Source organism: Zerene cesonia, chromosome 17 (assembly GCF_012273895.1).
Source record: "Zerene cesonia ecotype Mississippi chromosome 17, Zerene_cesonia_1.1, whole genome shotgun sequence".
In the NCBI taxonomy this organism is placed as follows: domain Eukaryota; kingdom Metazoa; phylum Arthropoda; class Insecta; order Lepidoptera; family Pieridae; genus Zerene; species Zerene cesonia.
This window is the reverse complement of record NC_052118.1, coordinates 3,882,322-3,899,907: the sequence shown is the minus strand read 5'-3', so window position 1 is coordinate 3,899,907 and position 17,586 is coordinate 3,882,322. Positions and strand designations below refer to the sequence as shown.

General features: G+C 33.4%; 1 protein-coding gene across 1 annotated transcript; it reads left to right on the top strand.

Annotated features, from left to right (window-relative positions):
• Positions 1-14,890: 14,890 nt before the first annotated feature.
• Positions 14,891-15,499, top strand: LOC119833564 (achaete-scute complex protein T3-like). Its single transcript, XM_038357625.1, has one exon. It carries the CDS (start codon positions 14,891-14,893, stop codon positions 15,497-15,499), a length of 609 nt encoding a protein of 202 aa, XP_038213553.1.
• Positions 15,500-17,586: the final 2,087 nt, after the last annotated feature.

The window sequence follows — 17,586 nt, the reverse complement described above, 5'->3', positions numbered from 1 at the left end:
ATTGTCTTAGTTTTGAACGGGTTGGCCCGGGGTAAAAGAATATAGCCGGTGACTCTCATAAATAATGTGCTTTTCTATAGGTTAATCAAACCAAAATCCGTTCACTCAATCTAGAGAATACGTCTTCAACCCATAATCTATACGTCCTTATAATATTAATATTACTGTAAAGGTAATTTTTTGATATTCTACACACAATTCAAGATATTTACTCAAGGCAATGTGCTTTAAAAGCTTTGTTAGGGCCAAATCGGGTATTATTAATTGAAAGCTTAGGAACTTTTGCACCGGAAAACAACACATACTTAAGCTTCTGAACATAATCCAAAGACATCCCTGCTTGCAGCTTTATTAATGAAAACAAAACCATAATTATTATTTATCCAAGGACATTATTGAAATTCCAAAACTCTTTAATCGATTAATTGGCTAATTTAAGTAATTACTTGAGGTACACAGCTTAAAAGTGATAAGTTAACTTCGTCTTGACATTTGGCAATTCCAGTGCTTTCATAAATGTAATTCCTGTCTGCGTTTAGACGCAATCATTGTTTAATTAGAAATACTCGGTAGATTCCGCGGAGGCGAATACCAAGTGATCGACTGAGCGGCCGATCGGCGCAGGTGCAACTTTATTCCATTAAAATTTAATACAGTTGTCGCGTGTGCCGTCTTTTTACCTTAAGACGCTCCATTATAATTAAAGAATATTATTTTGTCGTAAAATTGTGGCATCGCGCGAGGCAGTGCGACATCCACACGCCTTTACTGCCATTGGAACCAACGGGACTTTCCAATGTTATGATTATTTCTTTATCCACCCTCGACGTGGACTTACAATTAAAATGGACAGCGAGGAATGTCCCTTAGTATATTGCCCGTTTAATCGGCGCGGCGCCAGTGATTACTTACGATATTAAAAGTTTTATTCACTCCAGTTCAATTAGTTCTCCCGATCATATCAGGTTATGAATAATTAAACAAATATTTCGCATTTAAAGGGTACCCACGTAAAAATACTTATGACAGTATTTTGCCTAAATTTGATGAGTTAATGGAGAACACATATGTGTAGATTTCAAGTTTCAGTCTGTAAATGTCATATTTTTATTGCAGAATTGCATTTTCCCGCGCTGCGCAGGCGCCCCGGGCTCACCCCGCCTTCCATTGTGCCCCACAATGCCTCGTACTTCACACTAACGAGCGCTCCAAGCGAAGCAGACACATTTGTAAAAACTACAATAAGCCTTCCATTTCGGCATATTGTTTTGACATATAATAAATATTTGCGAGATTACACCGCGTCGAGATTGTGGGGCTGATTTCAAAATCGATCGCTCGTTTCCCCTTTGTTGTGGCTATTGTTTTGCGGTGTACGGTCTACCAATGTTTCCGACTGTATTACACACAGTTGCGTATCGCCGCCATCGATAGCAGGTGACTGTGCTATATCAGCGAGATGATTTCGTGCACAATCTTTGGTCGTTGTGATCTGCAGCTCGGGAATTTTAAATAAATTAAATAATCATGAGGTTTCGTCGCTAAAATTAGATACTGTCCGGTATAATGAGATCGATGAAAGTTAAATGCGAAAGAAAAAAGAATAAAGCATTGTTAAATACAGTGCATATGAAATCAGTGTCTGAATTGTTTGCCGGCAGCGCGCTTTGGTGCTACAACACACGTTTCGCAAATTGTAGGTTGCGCCCCCAGTTAGCACCTCGTAGGTGTCAGGATTGCCATAATTTGCGCCTGACCGCTGGCCCGCAGCGGCTGTCGTCACGTGTTACTCACTAAATACATTTATTAAAAGAAATACATTCATAAATTGTAATAAAAGAACAACAGTCTCCGTCTGCAGGTCGTGTTTAAATTTTTTTGAATAATGAACAACTATTAAGATCATCATCGCGGATACTCAATTCTAAGCTGTTTAGATATAATACGCAATATACCATGTATAAAATTATAGTTCTTTAAAAGTAACTTCTCACCTTGCTTCAGTATAAGTTGAAGTGTTAGAATACATGAAATAAAACAATTTAGAATGAGTATGTGTTCCAACTGCGGGGACATAATAGACCTTCCATGAGGGTACAGACAATTGCAATAGATCATCTAACTGTTGAAGTGCGGGTTCGTCGATTTCGCATGTCGTGGAGTTTTCCTTTTATTTTTACCTTTACCGTTTTGAATTAGGTAATTGATAAATCTATTTATTACTTGCACACTCGCCCTGGTCTTGAACCCCCGAAATTTTAAAACGAAATCGGATGTTCTAATAACTCAACTAACAAATAAACGTAATTATATAGCACAATGGGATTTCAACATATTTCTAACTTGTGTATGTAGACAACGGACACACAATATTATAATATTATTCAGGCATCGAGAAATTCATTGAAGATATTTCTATTTGTGAGCGCCGAGATTAAATCTCATTCAAACTGAAAACGTGCCTTGGAAACGAATGTCCGCGGTTACTCAGATTAAAGTCAATTTGGACGTGTGTACAATTGGGTAGAGAACTTAAGACTCATTTATATTTAAAGTTGGGTTTTTTAAAAGTCTGGAAACCGTTTGTGAATGGCGCCCTTTTTGGTCTACGTCAAAAACAAATAAATGACAACAGTGGAATCCGCTCCTTTTTTAGTACAATGTGAAACTTTGTTTTGAATAAGCTGATGGTAAGAATAGAGTTAAGAAGTTACGTCAATAAATTAAGTACTTGAATGTTGCCACTCTTTTGTTTTCTTTCCAATTCAATTATATAAATTATAAGCTTATGTAACTTTTCGCTTGCGGCTTCGCCCGAGTTCTCAAAGGATTCCCACGGAAATGAGCTATTTTACCGTGGTAAAAAGTATTCTATGTGACACTCTAATCTTTTAAGTATCGTCAAAAAGTCATACCATAAAATCACTCTGTTGCTACATAAAAGGACGACAAACAATCGAACAAATAATAAACCCGACAAACACACTTTCGCATTTATAATATTGGTAAGGATTAATAACTAATAATGAATTAAATAATTGCTGAAAGTCAGTATTATTTATGAGTTATTATTAGTATTCGCTACTAGGGAAGTGGGTTTTGTGTTATAACCAATCGCCTTTTTATTTAATATACCACATGGTAGATACGAAATTAACATGAGCTGCTGAATATATTTACATGGTATTAAAGGAAATGTGAATATTGATTATTTAAAAGGTTATCTGCCCGTCATAAAGATTTTTGGACATAATTCACAAAGCGTGCTGACTAGCGGGTTGGATTTGAAATTATATTGGTTCTTGGACATCTGGTTTTCTCACGATGCTTACATTCAATGATTGGAGTTATTATTATATGGATAATGTGTAGATAAATAGAAATAAAAAAATATGTTTTTTATTATTTATGTTTTTTCATAATCTCTATTTTCAAACAAACTTTTTGATAAGCTAAATACTGCTCGTTTGAAAGTTTTTTTTGTTATTGTCCTGTAAACAGGAAATGTGTCTCTTATAATACCTATGTCATAACATTGTGTTGTGATTGTATAAATACTACAATTTAAAATAAAAAACACCCTTTGCTTGTTCTGAATATCTGAAGCTTAGCTTTGAAATAATTCAATTGTATTCTGAAGGTGAAATCCAAAGTATTTTGCTAACGATCATCACAGAGTACATAAAAATATGCTCCGAGTGCCTGGATTCCTGGTGAGGTGCCTCTTCACACATTAATAAGCTATATTGACTTTAAAATATCTCTAAGCTCTGACAATAAATTCTAAAAACATCAATATTGTATGACGGGATTAAAATGCCCATGTTCGGAGGACCATTAGAACTGTCTAATGTCATTGTGTTTTTCTTAAAACTTGAAGATCGATTCAAAAGCCACTAAATTGACATCAAATCTTCAATGGAGAGGAATAAATAAACAATTTATTTGTAATCTCAAAACATTTCGAGAAAACTGGCAATTTAAACTGGAACAATGCTTTTGTTTAAGACGAAACGAGAAAATAAAAGATACCTCAAAGTTGACACGATGTCAAAAGTGTTGTCTTCTGGTTTTGTAAGAATGATTTGACTTCAAAAGTAAAATGTGATTCCACAAGTTTAATGGGACTATGATTTACAATGAATGTAATTTGTTATATTACGTTTGTAGATGCTTGTCACAATTCAAATCATTAATCATTACATGTATGCATTTTCAATAGTCATTTGTAAATTTGACGTAGTTTATAGGTCTTCAGACGCTATTCTTCATGCTCAAAGTCGATTCAATTTCAGCGTTCGCTCTCATATATCATTTTACATATCGTATCGTTGTCAAAATGTCCAGTATAAGGGACATGCCTATAGGTATGCTCGGTCATCCTTCATATCGCGTCCCATTCAAGGGCCAGAGTTCTGTCCAACGACACTATGTTTAGATTTATGTATTGCATCGTAGCTTCTGCGAATTTATGCATTAGTTCCCACTGTTCCAATTCTCTAGCATATTTTATTTGTTTAACATTCTTTCTTCTATTCTCATCAAGCAATACTGGCTTAGCTTTAGTAGATACGATTGGAATCGATTAGATGGCTTTCAAATTTACATAAAATATTAAGAAAATTTTATAAATTAAGAAAAATTATATTTTCGGTATTTGAAGGTGAATTCTTACACCTATATTAAAGACTCTTACTTAAATTCTACTAAAACTTGTTCAGATAAGCAGCCAGCAAAGCCTGATAAAGTGTGTACTATTAGATAAGAATTCTATTAATTCTATTACTTATAATTTTTTAAAGCGCATCCGATATATACAGGTGGCAGGCATTAACAGTTTAATGTTCTAAGCTTATATGAAAATGTATGTTATCAGAACTAATTGAAATTAAAAGTTGATTAAAAAACGGTGAGGCTATAAAGTTTACTCGTATTTGATATCACGCATTAATCGTTTTCAAGCGTTTAGTGGTTTTAATAGTTGGTTCCCTTTATAAAACTAATGGGTAGCCACAGACGTCATTGCTCCCTTTATCACCAAATGAAATACGACGCCCAAAGAATTTTATTAAGTCATAATTTTCGGCGGAACGAAATTCAACCTCGATTTTTTATGTATACTCAGCCCTACCGTTTCGTATAAATTTGTGATTTCCATAGATTACGTTTAAATTTTTTGTAAAACGTCCAAAGTGCATTTGACATTTTATTGGAAAGCAAAACCACCTCGGAGACCATATTAATATTCAATACTTGTAGGCTATACATTACCGTTTCGATTGCAAGTTATATGAACAAATAACGATTATAAATTGTTGGCAAGTTTGGTGATTCAACAATCGAGTCGTAAATAGTGATGAGGGACTAAGTTGAAGAATCAACCGCACCGCCTGCCCGCTGATAAATGTGGTTCCTTATAGACAAATAGCTCTTCGCTCCCTAACAAATTGCTAAGAATCTCCGCATACTCCCCGAGGATGTCAGCGCACCATTTCTTCTATAAGGTCGTATGTAAACAACCAGTTATACGTAATGAATATTAATAGGGGACATATCCAAATATGTCGCGTAAAAAATGACTAGTTCTCATTATCTTATGTATCAGTTTTCTTTACATTCATTTTAATTAAACTTGGGTTTAATAAGAGCCTTTTATGCATAAAATGACAACAAATATACCGCGCTTTTTATGCATAAAATGAGAACAAATATACCGGATCAAGAGGTGGTCTGGTAACGGATATCACATGCAAGTTGCTTGCTTATTTTTGAAGAATTGTTACTCGTGCAAATCAACTAAGGAGTGTGAATGGCGTGCTATTTATTTTGCAACCAAATTAAAGGAATAAAAACGGTGTGAAATAAGTGCAATATGCCGAAGAGTGACGTTATAGGCCGGCGGCGTGACGTTCACTTGAAGGTTTATTTAATCAAGGAGCGATACCTTAGCCCAAAACCCTGAGGCTCCGGAGCGTAATCCATTCCTGCCGTCTCAATCTTGGTTGCCGCCAAACAATTGCGAATTGTCCTCAGGTTATGGTAAATTAAATGGAGTTTCTTCACGTTGACTCCTTATTATTTGTTGGCGCAGTACTAGTTTTACTAAGAATAATATTTAATATCTATTCTCTATTGGTCCGACTGCATGATGTAATATATTATTACATGGTATTGTTATAGAAAGTAATAGTTGCAGGTAGTTTATTAGCATTATATGCTATGTAAGATGGCACTATTAGTTCCACCATTCCTTAAAAAAAAATTATAGTGCAGCCTTGTGATATTTTTCCTCATTACATTTTGTACTTTAAATTCTAAATTATTCAAATGACAGTTCATGAGCAGCATTTTAATAAGATCAAAAACTCCTTAAAGAAAATATCACATTTAAAATATTTGTTAGTTTAACGATTAGTAATGTAGAAATCTATACCTTTGCCATATTTTTTCAATGAAAAACTAAACGTTATTGAAATTATAACAAAATAAGAGTGCTAAAGGTCTTTTATCCTTGAGTTTGCTGATTTTTAGCTTAAAGGGTAGTATAAAATTTGTATAACAAATGAGGGGCGTGTTGGGAATCCGTCACAGTGGCGGGGAAGGCCGCCGCGTGGGGCGCAATATGGGTGGCCCCCGATCTTTAATATACTCTTAACTGATAGCAACTCTCTGAAACGTCATATCAGTTGACGATTCTTAAGTCATTATAAACAAATTTTATTTTATATCCCAATCATTATGTCCTATCGTTAAGATTACAATTTAATAGTTTTCGTCAACGGGTTTCTTCTTATAACATTGTTATGCCTATATCACGAGAAATTATACATTTCTTTAGAATTTATGTATTACTATAATATTAACCATAATTCTTGGATCTTTGATGTTAACTTTCCCGAGATTGTATACATAATCATCAAAGATAATATTAAACAAACGTTCTTTTTGTCGGTTGTTTGGAACGTCTGGTTGTTAATAACACGCATTTTTAACTACCTTAAAGTAAGTATTGAGCTGAGAAAGCAGCCACCTTAGCCGACGAAACGTAGAATTAAGCTATTATTTATCCTGCCAGCTCACTTGGTTTGCCAAACAAACATTGTGTAGCGCGAATAAAACATATTGATACTTATACATTCAAATTATTTAGTTTGCTATATATTTTATAGATAATAGATAATAGAATAATAATTACGTCAACGTTAATACGTGTAGATGTTTTATGCCATTATTTATTCCTATTATTATGCATCGTTTGAATAAATACTGTACAAGAGCCATTATATTATGTTAATTATTGGTTTTTAGACAATTAAGTTATATTCTTCATATTAGTGAGTGTCATATTAGTTGTTAATCTTGCTCCATTAACATTTGTATCAAAAGCACTTTATCCATCTATATCTTTAAAAATCAACAGAACCCCTGATCCAGATATGCAAATAACTGTTTGTTTTATAAGAGTACTAATTTAGCATCTGATATCTGAGAGATGATCCGAACTGAAATGGATACATCATTTACTATCCAAATAGCCTCAGGGGATAAACGTAAATAAAATTGCCGAGACTTCGTTATATTTATTCTTAATAGCATCTTTTATTACTAGTTATAAGAAACCACAAGGATTTTCTAAGTAAATAGCTTCGGCTGGATGTAACTTTTGTATTTGCATCGTTGATATGATAAAGTTTGTTTTTAAAGCTAAATTACATTGAGCATATTACACGGAGATTACAAGCATTAAAGTTTTTATTGAATTTCTTATCAATACCCAAAGAAATGTTTTAATTAGGTTTCGAAATATGTATTCATTTTCATTTTGTGTTACTAATTGATGCTCCATCGATGGGTAATTATAAAAATCAACGCATGAGTGCACAGGTATACCGAAAATTTGTCTCTCTTCTGATATCTTATTAAATTCGCATTTAAAATCAAGTCATGAAAAGAATTTTACAATGCAGGAAACATTCCAAACGATATGTTTCATTAACCGTTTAATTAAAATGCCTATATATTACCTGATCGACATTTTAAAGTCATCGTCAATGGATGCTATTTAGCAAAAACTAACGTTGGCTCGAGCCATTGTTCGATTGTTCAGTGTTTGTTACGATGCAGTGCCATTTCTTCGAAACCTCGAATATAAAATACTTTTGTAGTTCAAGACCAAAATATAAATTATGTCACTGTCTTATAATGTAAATAACATAGATCTGAGAAGATAGGACTTTTAAAACCCCTTAATACTTATGAAAGTTAAGCTGACTGTATGTTAAATAAAAATAAAATAATTAACAGTAATTAGTTAAAGTTACTGTGTAATAATATGTTGATTTGTTCATCAAAAGTAAATTATTAATTCTTTTGAATTGAACGAGTCGGTATTTCAAGTGTTTTTCATCATTACGTTTGTTGAAGTGACTAATTAATGACATGCTATAATTCTCCTTAACTTTGAAGTTATGAAAAAACTACACGAGCAAAATTTATGCATGTGGGTTGAAGTCTTATTCAGTTGTCGTAATTACGCACAGGTTTTTTTTATTTAATTTGTTTCTTAAAATCAACATAAGGAGCGATGTGGATATACCGTGAAGGTGTTAATTACAGCATTGTTAACTGCCATGAAAACAAGTGATTTGATTGCAGTTTAACACTTCAAGCAATTTTGGTTATTTATGGTTTGCAGGGGATGTGGGTAAATGTGTATCCTGTAATAAATATGTAGTGAATACTGTTCTAAAATCTGTTTTGTGTCCGAGCAAAAATGATTAATTTATACCATTTGCTCTGTGTACAATCAAAGCTTTCAAATAAGTGAATTGTTACGTATTTTGTTTTCTATTCTCTGATTAAAAGGTGATTTATCGAGGCTATTCGAGACCATAATAATTGAAAAATAAAGTTAAATGAGTGGTTATAGTATGACTTGCTTCTATTAATACTTAATTATTTAGTATATCGTATTAATATCTTATGATTATTTTCTTTGTTGTCAATTTTCAGCGGAACAACATTTATCTTACCCTTGTTTTAAAAGTGAAAAAGTGTTTGAAGACTCATTATCTTAAATATACTGGAAGTGACTTCTTGTCGTTACTTCTTAATGTCATTATTTCTCAGTATAATGTTACTTACTTTAGAATATTGGCGATAGAGGAATTAGGAAAGTGTAGTGTATGTTATGTCCATTTTAAAGTATTGTAACTAAAACTTTTTTATAATAAAAAATAGAATACCAGTAACAGATTTATGTATTAAATGATATATAAATTACGTTTCACATTGTTTGTCCGCGATGGACTCTCAAAGAAAAACCGATTTTAATCAAATCTGTACACCATGTGTAGTTTGATACAACTTACAAGATAAGATACTGTATATTATTTCAATTCAGGGAAATAACTACCCGGGCGGAGTCGGGGCGTGCAGCTAGTTAAATAAAATGTTTGGCATATGCCATAGAAAAACTTTAGCTTTGATTCAAATTAAATAACACCTGAATCTGTTAATAGTTATAAATTGTCACGGTGAGCATCTAAACGATTCTCCTGCCGTTACAGTAGATTTTGAAAGCTACTCTTAATTATCATTTTTCATTACGGCCACTGCTGTAATTTTTCCTTAACGACATTTATATATTGCCGGGCCACCCTGCAGGTAGCTCAATTATATTTGGTGCCCATAAAATTTGAATTAATAACGCATTGCGGTCAATACATTTGTAGATATTACATATTAATGGGCATATGAATGCGTTCAAATATCTTGATTTTATTAAAGAATTTACTTTACTTTAATACATTGACTTTGGAACCTACCACCGAGAAATTTAATAAACGCCATTGTATCGGTTTTATGTGTTAAAATTCAATTAGTATTCTTAATTTCGATCGTTTCATTGCATTCTACTTTGTATTAAGGTAATATTGTTACAACGTTTTATAAGGAAAAATTATTTAAATCATGAATAATTACGACTTTATGGTATGTAGTTTTTATGCATCAATTTGTAAGATCCCATATACCTAATAAATATGTATCTACAACAAAAAATTGAATCTACGAGAGTACCTGAAAGTCAATGCAATATGAACCAAATACTTGGATCTAAATAATTTCTATGTGGTAGTCGAGCACGCTTCGGCACGAATTGGGCCAGCTCGCACCGGGGAAGTACCACACACCCACAGAAGACCGGCGTGAAATAGCAGACTGCTACGTTCGGTGAGTGGGGGAGCCGGAGGCCCATATCCTTTTCCCTACCCTTCCCTGTCCTTTCCTTTATTCCTCTCGTCCTTTCCTAATCCCTTTCCCATTTGAAGTCGGCAATCCATTTGAAGAGGCGTAAGGTCTGCAATCGACCTTACGCCTCTCCAAATGTTCATGGGCGGTGGTAGCGCTTACCATCAGGCGACCCACCAGCCCCATTGCCGACTATAACATAAAAAAAAAAAATTGGAAATGCCGATGTACAGAAAAACAATTTTTCATAATATAATCCTAAGTGATACCTATTGTAACTTAATTTGAAAGTGAGTCTGTTTGTTTATTTGTTTCTTCGTTTGAGACAGAAAGGATGAATTCTAAGATATGAGTGAGAGATAACTTGGAGGCTAGAGACTGTTTAGTGAAACATTCCATATTTCTTTTGACAACGTGGGCAAAGCCGCGGGCGCAAAGTTAGCAAGAGTATAATTTTTCAAAATTGGTACTTAAAGTTACACAGGCTAACTTCAACTGTTGCTTTAATTTAGAAATTAACAAATTATCCTAGGCCCATATCCTTTTCCTTCCCTTCCCAGTCCTTTCCTTTATTCCTCTCGCCAATCCCCTCTTAATCCCTTCCCAAAAGGTCGGCAATCCATTTGTAGAGGCGTAAGGTCTGCAATAGACCTTATGCCTCTATAAATGTTCATGGGCGGTGGTGTCGCTTACCATCAGGTGACCCACCAGCTCCATTGCCGACAGTGACATAAAAAAAAAAAAAAAAATTATAAGATATATTATGAGACAGAGCATCATCATCATCATCAGTCCAAATAATATGTTCCCACTGCTGGGACATAGAGATAAATAATATGTATAGTCTCTTGCATAAAATGATATTGTAATTTAATATAAGAATATTAAATACTCTTTAATCATAGTACATTTCACGAATAATAATTAAGTCATAATTATCTCCCGCGTATCTTCATTTTCTTAAGCTATCGAGTGTTGCTTTAAATTTATAACGAGGTATTTTTAATTGGAATTAAATTCGCTGGCTCAACAGGGGGCGGCATGGTTCGGGAAAATCGATACGCTATTTTTTCAATTCAATTTATAATCGTGTATGTCATTAAATGTTATTTTGAATTCAAGAATTCAACTTTCTAATGCCAGTTGGGCGCATGTTAAGGTAAAAAAATACGCATTTAGGTTGGATTTGTACAGGGAATGACTATATTTACAATAGATATTGGCGAGTAAAAAGCTAACATGTCAATAGAGGGTATAATGTTGCACAACAAAGCGTCATTCTGAGGGCACTGTCATGCGTATAATCATATTAAATAGATGCCCCCGTGGAGGATTGATAGGTGGCACGCCGCGACTTACACGCATTGTCTGTTTTTAAAGAGACCTTAATGTAAAAGGTGCATTAACGCATTGAAATTAAATAAAAAAATTCGCATACTAAAGCAAATATTTAAAAAATATTTGCGTGTTTATTTTATTTATAAGGCATTACTCAGCAACTAAGTTTGCGACACTTATTAAAGGATAGGCAACATCCGTTGTCAAAGTACATCCGGAAAGGTGGTAGCAGATAAAAGCGCAGCCATAATTCGTCATATTATTCATAAATAAAAATCAGTGCAAGATCGGCAGATGCGAAAGGATTGCACACATGCTTGCAAGGTGCGTAAATCTTCTACACTCGACGGCATGTGCCAAATATGTACTCTACAAACAATATCAGATTTACTGATATATCTAGCGATAGAACTTTCCTTGGTAACGATGAACGATCATAAACATTACCAAAAAAGCTGTTTATAATTTTATAATTATTGTAGTGTATCCTTTACCTCTCTCTCAAATAAAAGTATGTAAACATAACAATCATAGATACTCACATAACTATATCATATTCAATATTTCTATGATGTTAACTTCTAAGTTCCTCAACCCGGCGCTAGCAATTCGATTCACTTCAAGCAATAATCCTTTACGCGGTGTCTTTTATAACATGTTACGGTTCCAGTTTAGTAATTAAGCTTACAACTTTATCGATCAAAGACATATCCAGTACTCGAAGGACCACCGAGTCGATTATTTGCATGGATTGTATGCCCCGTGTATAAATATTAGCTACACATCGATCCAGTAATGGAACTGTCAGGCGATCGCGTCTCGTCTATAATCCACTGAATGAGTTTATTACGAGTGCACTGCCCACTTATATGCAGATTGGATCAGTATTAAGCTCTCATGTGCGCCGAGTCTCACTAAATTTTTCTATAAAATTGTAGTGTCAATTACATGTATAGATTTGCCATAAAATGGAGTTAATACGATTTCATTATGATTAACGTTTTAAGGTCAACTTGTATAAGGTTTTATATAAAATTAATATATACACTCATTAAAACATTTAAATGAGCAGGTGGATTGATAATAATAACTTAGAATTAATGTACTATTTCATTGCCTGATGAAAACTTTGCCAATTAAAATTCTGTCGATGCTCCTGTACACTTCTTAAATGTGCTTGAATATCACTGTTACAAAGGTTGTAATTATCGGTTTTGGTTCTGGTTGCTCCCTTCTATCGCCATTGTGTATCGAAGATGTCTCTATTTGCGATTCTCTAAGGTGTGGGCTGGCTAAATGTTATTTGACGATAGTATTGTGAGCTATCCCGTCGCGCCATTGTACGTCTTTTTGTCCTGCATCTATCACTCCCACAATTTCATTATATTTTGCGAAATCACTTGCAGGAAGAAGCCGAAATGATGGATGGGATGAATTCATACTTTTATAAATAGAACATGTGAGAAGTTATACGACTCAAGGGAGAAATAAAATTTCATAGTTTTATGATAGGAAATTCTAAGGTGAACCCTAAAATATCGATTTAATGATGGCGAAAGCGAACTCTTACAAAACGACAGTTATGGTGTGGCAGGTGTTCTTATTGGTGTTTTAATTTGCTCTGACTTAATTTCGTCTCCGATATAATTAAATGAATGAAAACGAAATATTTTAAACATGTATAAATAGTGTTACGTATTTAATTGTGTGTACTAGATTTTCCCTTTTTTGATGATGTTCGCAATACTGTAATTTGTTCCGGTTATCTTTAACGCTTAAATAGTTATACCACAGGTATATAAAGAAAGACAAAAGTAATTCCAAATAATCCCTCCGCCTATTTTATATTCCTATTTATTGTATTTGTTGTAACTACAAAATACATATTAAATGCAAATAAGTATCAAATATCTACTGTCATAATACTCATATATTTCCGTTATAATCATAAATGTGAAAAACAATATGGTACGTAAATTTAGCATAGCATAGATAGAAAGCAATTAAAAACTATCAAAGGTTGTGTTTTTCAATCTCAAGTCAGGTAAACCGTAGAGAATCAATGGGACAAAATTAAATATGAATTGCTTCTTAAAGGCGACACGAAGTCTATTAAAATCAAGTTTAGCGCCTCCGTCAATGGAATGATTGAAGGCTTCTAAACAATTCATTCTTCGCAGTGTCTCAATGGCCTGGCCCACATTCCTTGTGTAATCTTTTTAAGTACAATACACGGAACAATAGTGGGCCCTTACCATTGAAGTGCGTGTAAAATACAGGCTCTTAGTTCCAAATTAATGTAACCGTTTTCAGAAATACACTGAAGGTTCTGCCGCCCAGCGAGAATCCGACCGTCGAGAGTATTTAAAAATATATTAACGCAGCATTAAAAAAATAACCCTTATATCGTAGAAAATACAGTTCAACGTAAAACTGAAATGTTACTTTTAAATATTAGCTTTGGTTATTGTTATACAATAAAACATACTTTGTCTCTTCCACTTGACCGTAATAAATTAGACATGCACTATTATGCAACTTGTTGAAGTTCAATGTACTTCACTTGTTATTCAATTTCTTAAAAAAATATTTACAGCATAAACACAGAAAAACAAAAATAATATGCCTGCACTTTATCGAATAGTTAATCTGCAGATATGAATTCAGATGACATTAACTGAAAATACTAATTAGTTTTCTATGTATTATGTTCGATTTCTTTGTATAATTTTTGTATTAATCGTCATTTGGACTATTACTTTGCATCATTTGGAACTAGATGGCGCCATAAGTATTCATAGACACTTGGTCTATTTATTATACGTAATATTGAAAAAAGTATGACATCATTTCATATTATAATTTAAGTTAAAAGTTTATACTTCAAGATAAGGTATATTATTAATTGTATTTGATGCTTTGTAACTTGAAGACTATATTGCTAGCAAATATCTATCGTCATAAAGCAGTCCACAATGTAACAGAAATATATCAAGGATAAAGTTATGTAAGTTATGCATAATTTTTTCATTTACATTTTGCTGTATTCTCAAGTACTGGTCACTATCATCAATGGGCACGCGTACATTTCCAAATATATTGGTTTGTTTTTTGCTCCTATCCCAGGTAAGTTCGAAAAAAAAGGCATAGGGGTGGGAGTCTATTCATTTTTTTGGTAACTTCGATGCCATATAAAGTGGAGCGGGTGCCCGGCACACTCATTCAACACTTCGTCTCTTACCGCGCCCTACATAAATTTTATCGTTACATAATAATCATGCTTCAGAATAAAATCACCAACATGTCTTATGTTTCTTACAAGAACGACTTGCCCAAATACGTTCCAATTGCACCGACTACAGAAGATTTGGATATGGATACAGTTCCGAGGAAATATAGCTACAAAAGCAACCCTTATACAGGCGCACAAGCCGCTTCGATTGCCAGAAGAAACGCTCGCGAAAGGAACCGCGTGAAGCAAGTCAACGATGGATTTAATGCTTTGCGAAAGAGGTTACCAGCCGCCGTCATAAACGCCTTATCTGGTGGAGCCCGCCGTGGCACCGGGAAGAAACTAAGTAAAGTCGACACATTACGAATGGTTGTGGAATATATAAGATATTTGGAAAATCTTATTGAGGAGAGCGATGCGGAACTGGGCGTCACAAAAGCCCCAATGGATACGTCAATTACGAGTGACATCGATGAAGGAGTATATGGTGGACGAAATTCACCTTACGCAGAATCAGTACCTTCACCAGTGAATTCAGAATGTTCTTCGGGTGTATCATCATCGTACTCGATAAATAATGAATATTATGCGCCTCCTGTTAGCTCCTACCAAAACGAGTACACTTCAATGCATGATAATGAGCTGTTAGATGCTATTTCTTGGTGGCAAGCAAAGTAAATCGATTCTGTTTGTTTGAGTAGTGATGTCTAGTCATTGTTATGTTTGTGACAGTAAGTTTGGTATATAATTTAAATTATTTAGTTGTAAGAATTATTGTGTATAAAGTTTATGTAATGATGAGGCTGTGAATTTATTTATTATAAAATGTAATCATGACAGGATAACATGCATTCGTCCATTGTAAGAAATTATAATAAAAATAAACGTATCGAACATATTATAATCTTTCCTTCAATACTACCTACCTAAAATACGAATTTATCACCTTTTCAATATAAATATTTAAGATATTTTAATTAAACGAACAAACACATTCATCAGGGAGATAATGTTATTGATCTTAATAAAACACAATCTTACGTTATCTACATAGCAGGCTTACTTTAAGGCTCTAAATTAACATAGCCAGCGGTTCGATCTGAATGGATATGGAATTTTTGTCTCACGTATGGTACCGATATCAAATCTTATTTATTTGTATGCGAAAATCTGTAATCACGCTTACTCGTTGATTTAGTCATCTTGGTCACACCGCGGATGCATTGTTATATAAGATTAATGGTGTCGAGTGAGATAAGAGTTGGAAGCTAAATGCATTTACATGTGTGAATAAAGGCTCAGATAAGAGACGAAGAAGTTCGCATCGGGTGAGAACGTTTTCTGATAATGTACTGTTACTTGATTACTACGAAATACGAGCGAGTTCGAGTTAAGTTTTAATTGTGAAAGATTATCGGAGAATCTTTAGTGCAGCCTGGTTAATGGTAATTTTATTTATAAAAATTCCGACTCGACGACAGAGTCTCACTTGTAGTACGAATTACGATTTTTGTATTTAATTTCAGCGTACATAAATATCTTTGAGCGTGTTAAATTGTGTTTATTCCTTTATCCATTTTAATTTATAATTTAATATCAATTACTTTTAATTTAAGTGAAGTTAATTCAAGAGAATTATAAGAAAAAAACAGTAATTGTGGTTTTTGCTTTCGGCATTGACTATATAATTGACATTTCATATTATATTCCAAGAGGAATATCAAGCAGACTTGAAAAAAGTTTTTTTCTGAATAACGATTTATTTTTAATCTGCAATTCTAACAGCTCAATCAAATGAGTAAGACACAAATACAAGTTTGAAGTAATGCGTATAAAATTATTTGAGACAATCTATAGATATCTAATAAGCAAAATTGAACTTTTTTTTAATTTACCCTTATCTTGACATATTTGACGATTATCAATATTTACAAAAATAAAAATCACGAAAAAAGCACAGACACATTTTCATTATAAGGTTGTTGCTAGTTAACATTTGATAAGTGTTTTAATCTCATTAAATATAAAAAATATATTTGCATCGTCCTGTGGTTTCCTATCACAATAGGTAAAAAATAGCTTACCTAACATCAAAGCAAAACGAACACTCTTGCTTTCTATAAAATCGTGTTCTTCTATAACATCCTAAAGATTATTGCATGTTCCATCAAATATTGGTTTTATTTCCCACTTCAATGCTTCCTGTTTGTCGGGACAAAAACGTGTAGTTTGGCAAATTCCGGAAACTGTTAAAACGAAACGAATTTGATTCGCTTTGTGCGCAGTAATCTTGTTACACGGCGCACGTGAGCTTTGTTCTGTTCGTGATATTTGCAACATGTTAACGATAAACTTTTACTTCTTCGCCAAACAATTATTGTAACGTATCTATGTTTAAAAAAATGTCGGCTTGATCTTACGTCTTATTTACTCAGTTATTTAAATTGAATTACTATATTACAAGTCACAAACTTATGTAAGATTGAATTCGACTGTAACATATTTTGAAAAATAAAGGAACAAGAATAAAAATATATATATATATATATATTTGAAATAAAATGTACAGTTTTCATAAATTCACTGCTAAAATATGTGTTAAAATGAGCTTAAATGATTACTATTATTCAATTAGTTTTCTGGCGCTTGCAAGTTAAAAACCTTTCTTTAATCTTAACACTTCCATTGTTTGTCGATTTCTCTTCACTGCTCTAATGCTATTGTTCATATAAACTGCTTTAGTGCACTCAATAGGTTTATTCATT

Excerpts from the sequence above, each read along its gene's own strand:
- LOC119833564 (XM_038357625.1), top strand. The coding sequence starts at position 14,891 with ATGTCTTATGTTTCTTACAAGAACGACTTGCCCAAATACGTTCCAATT.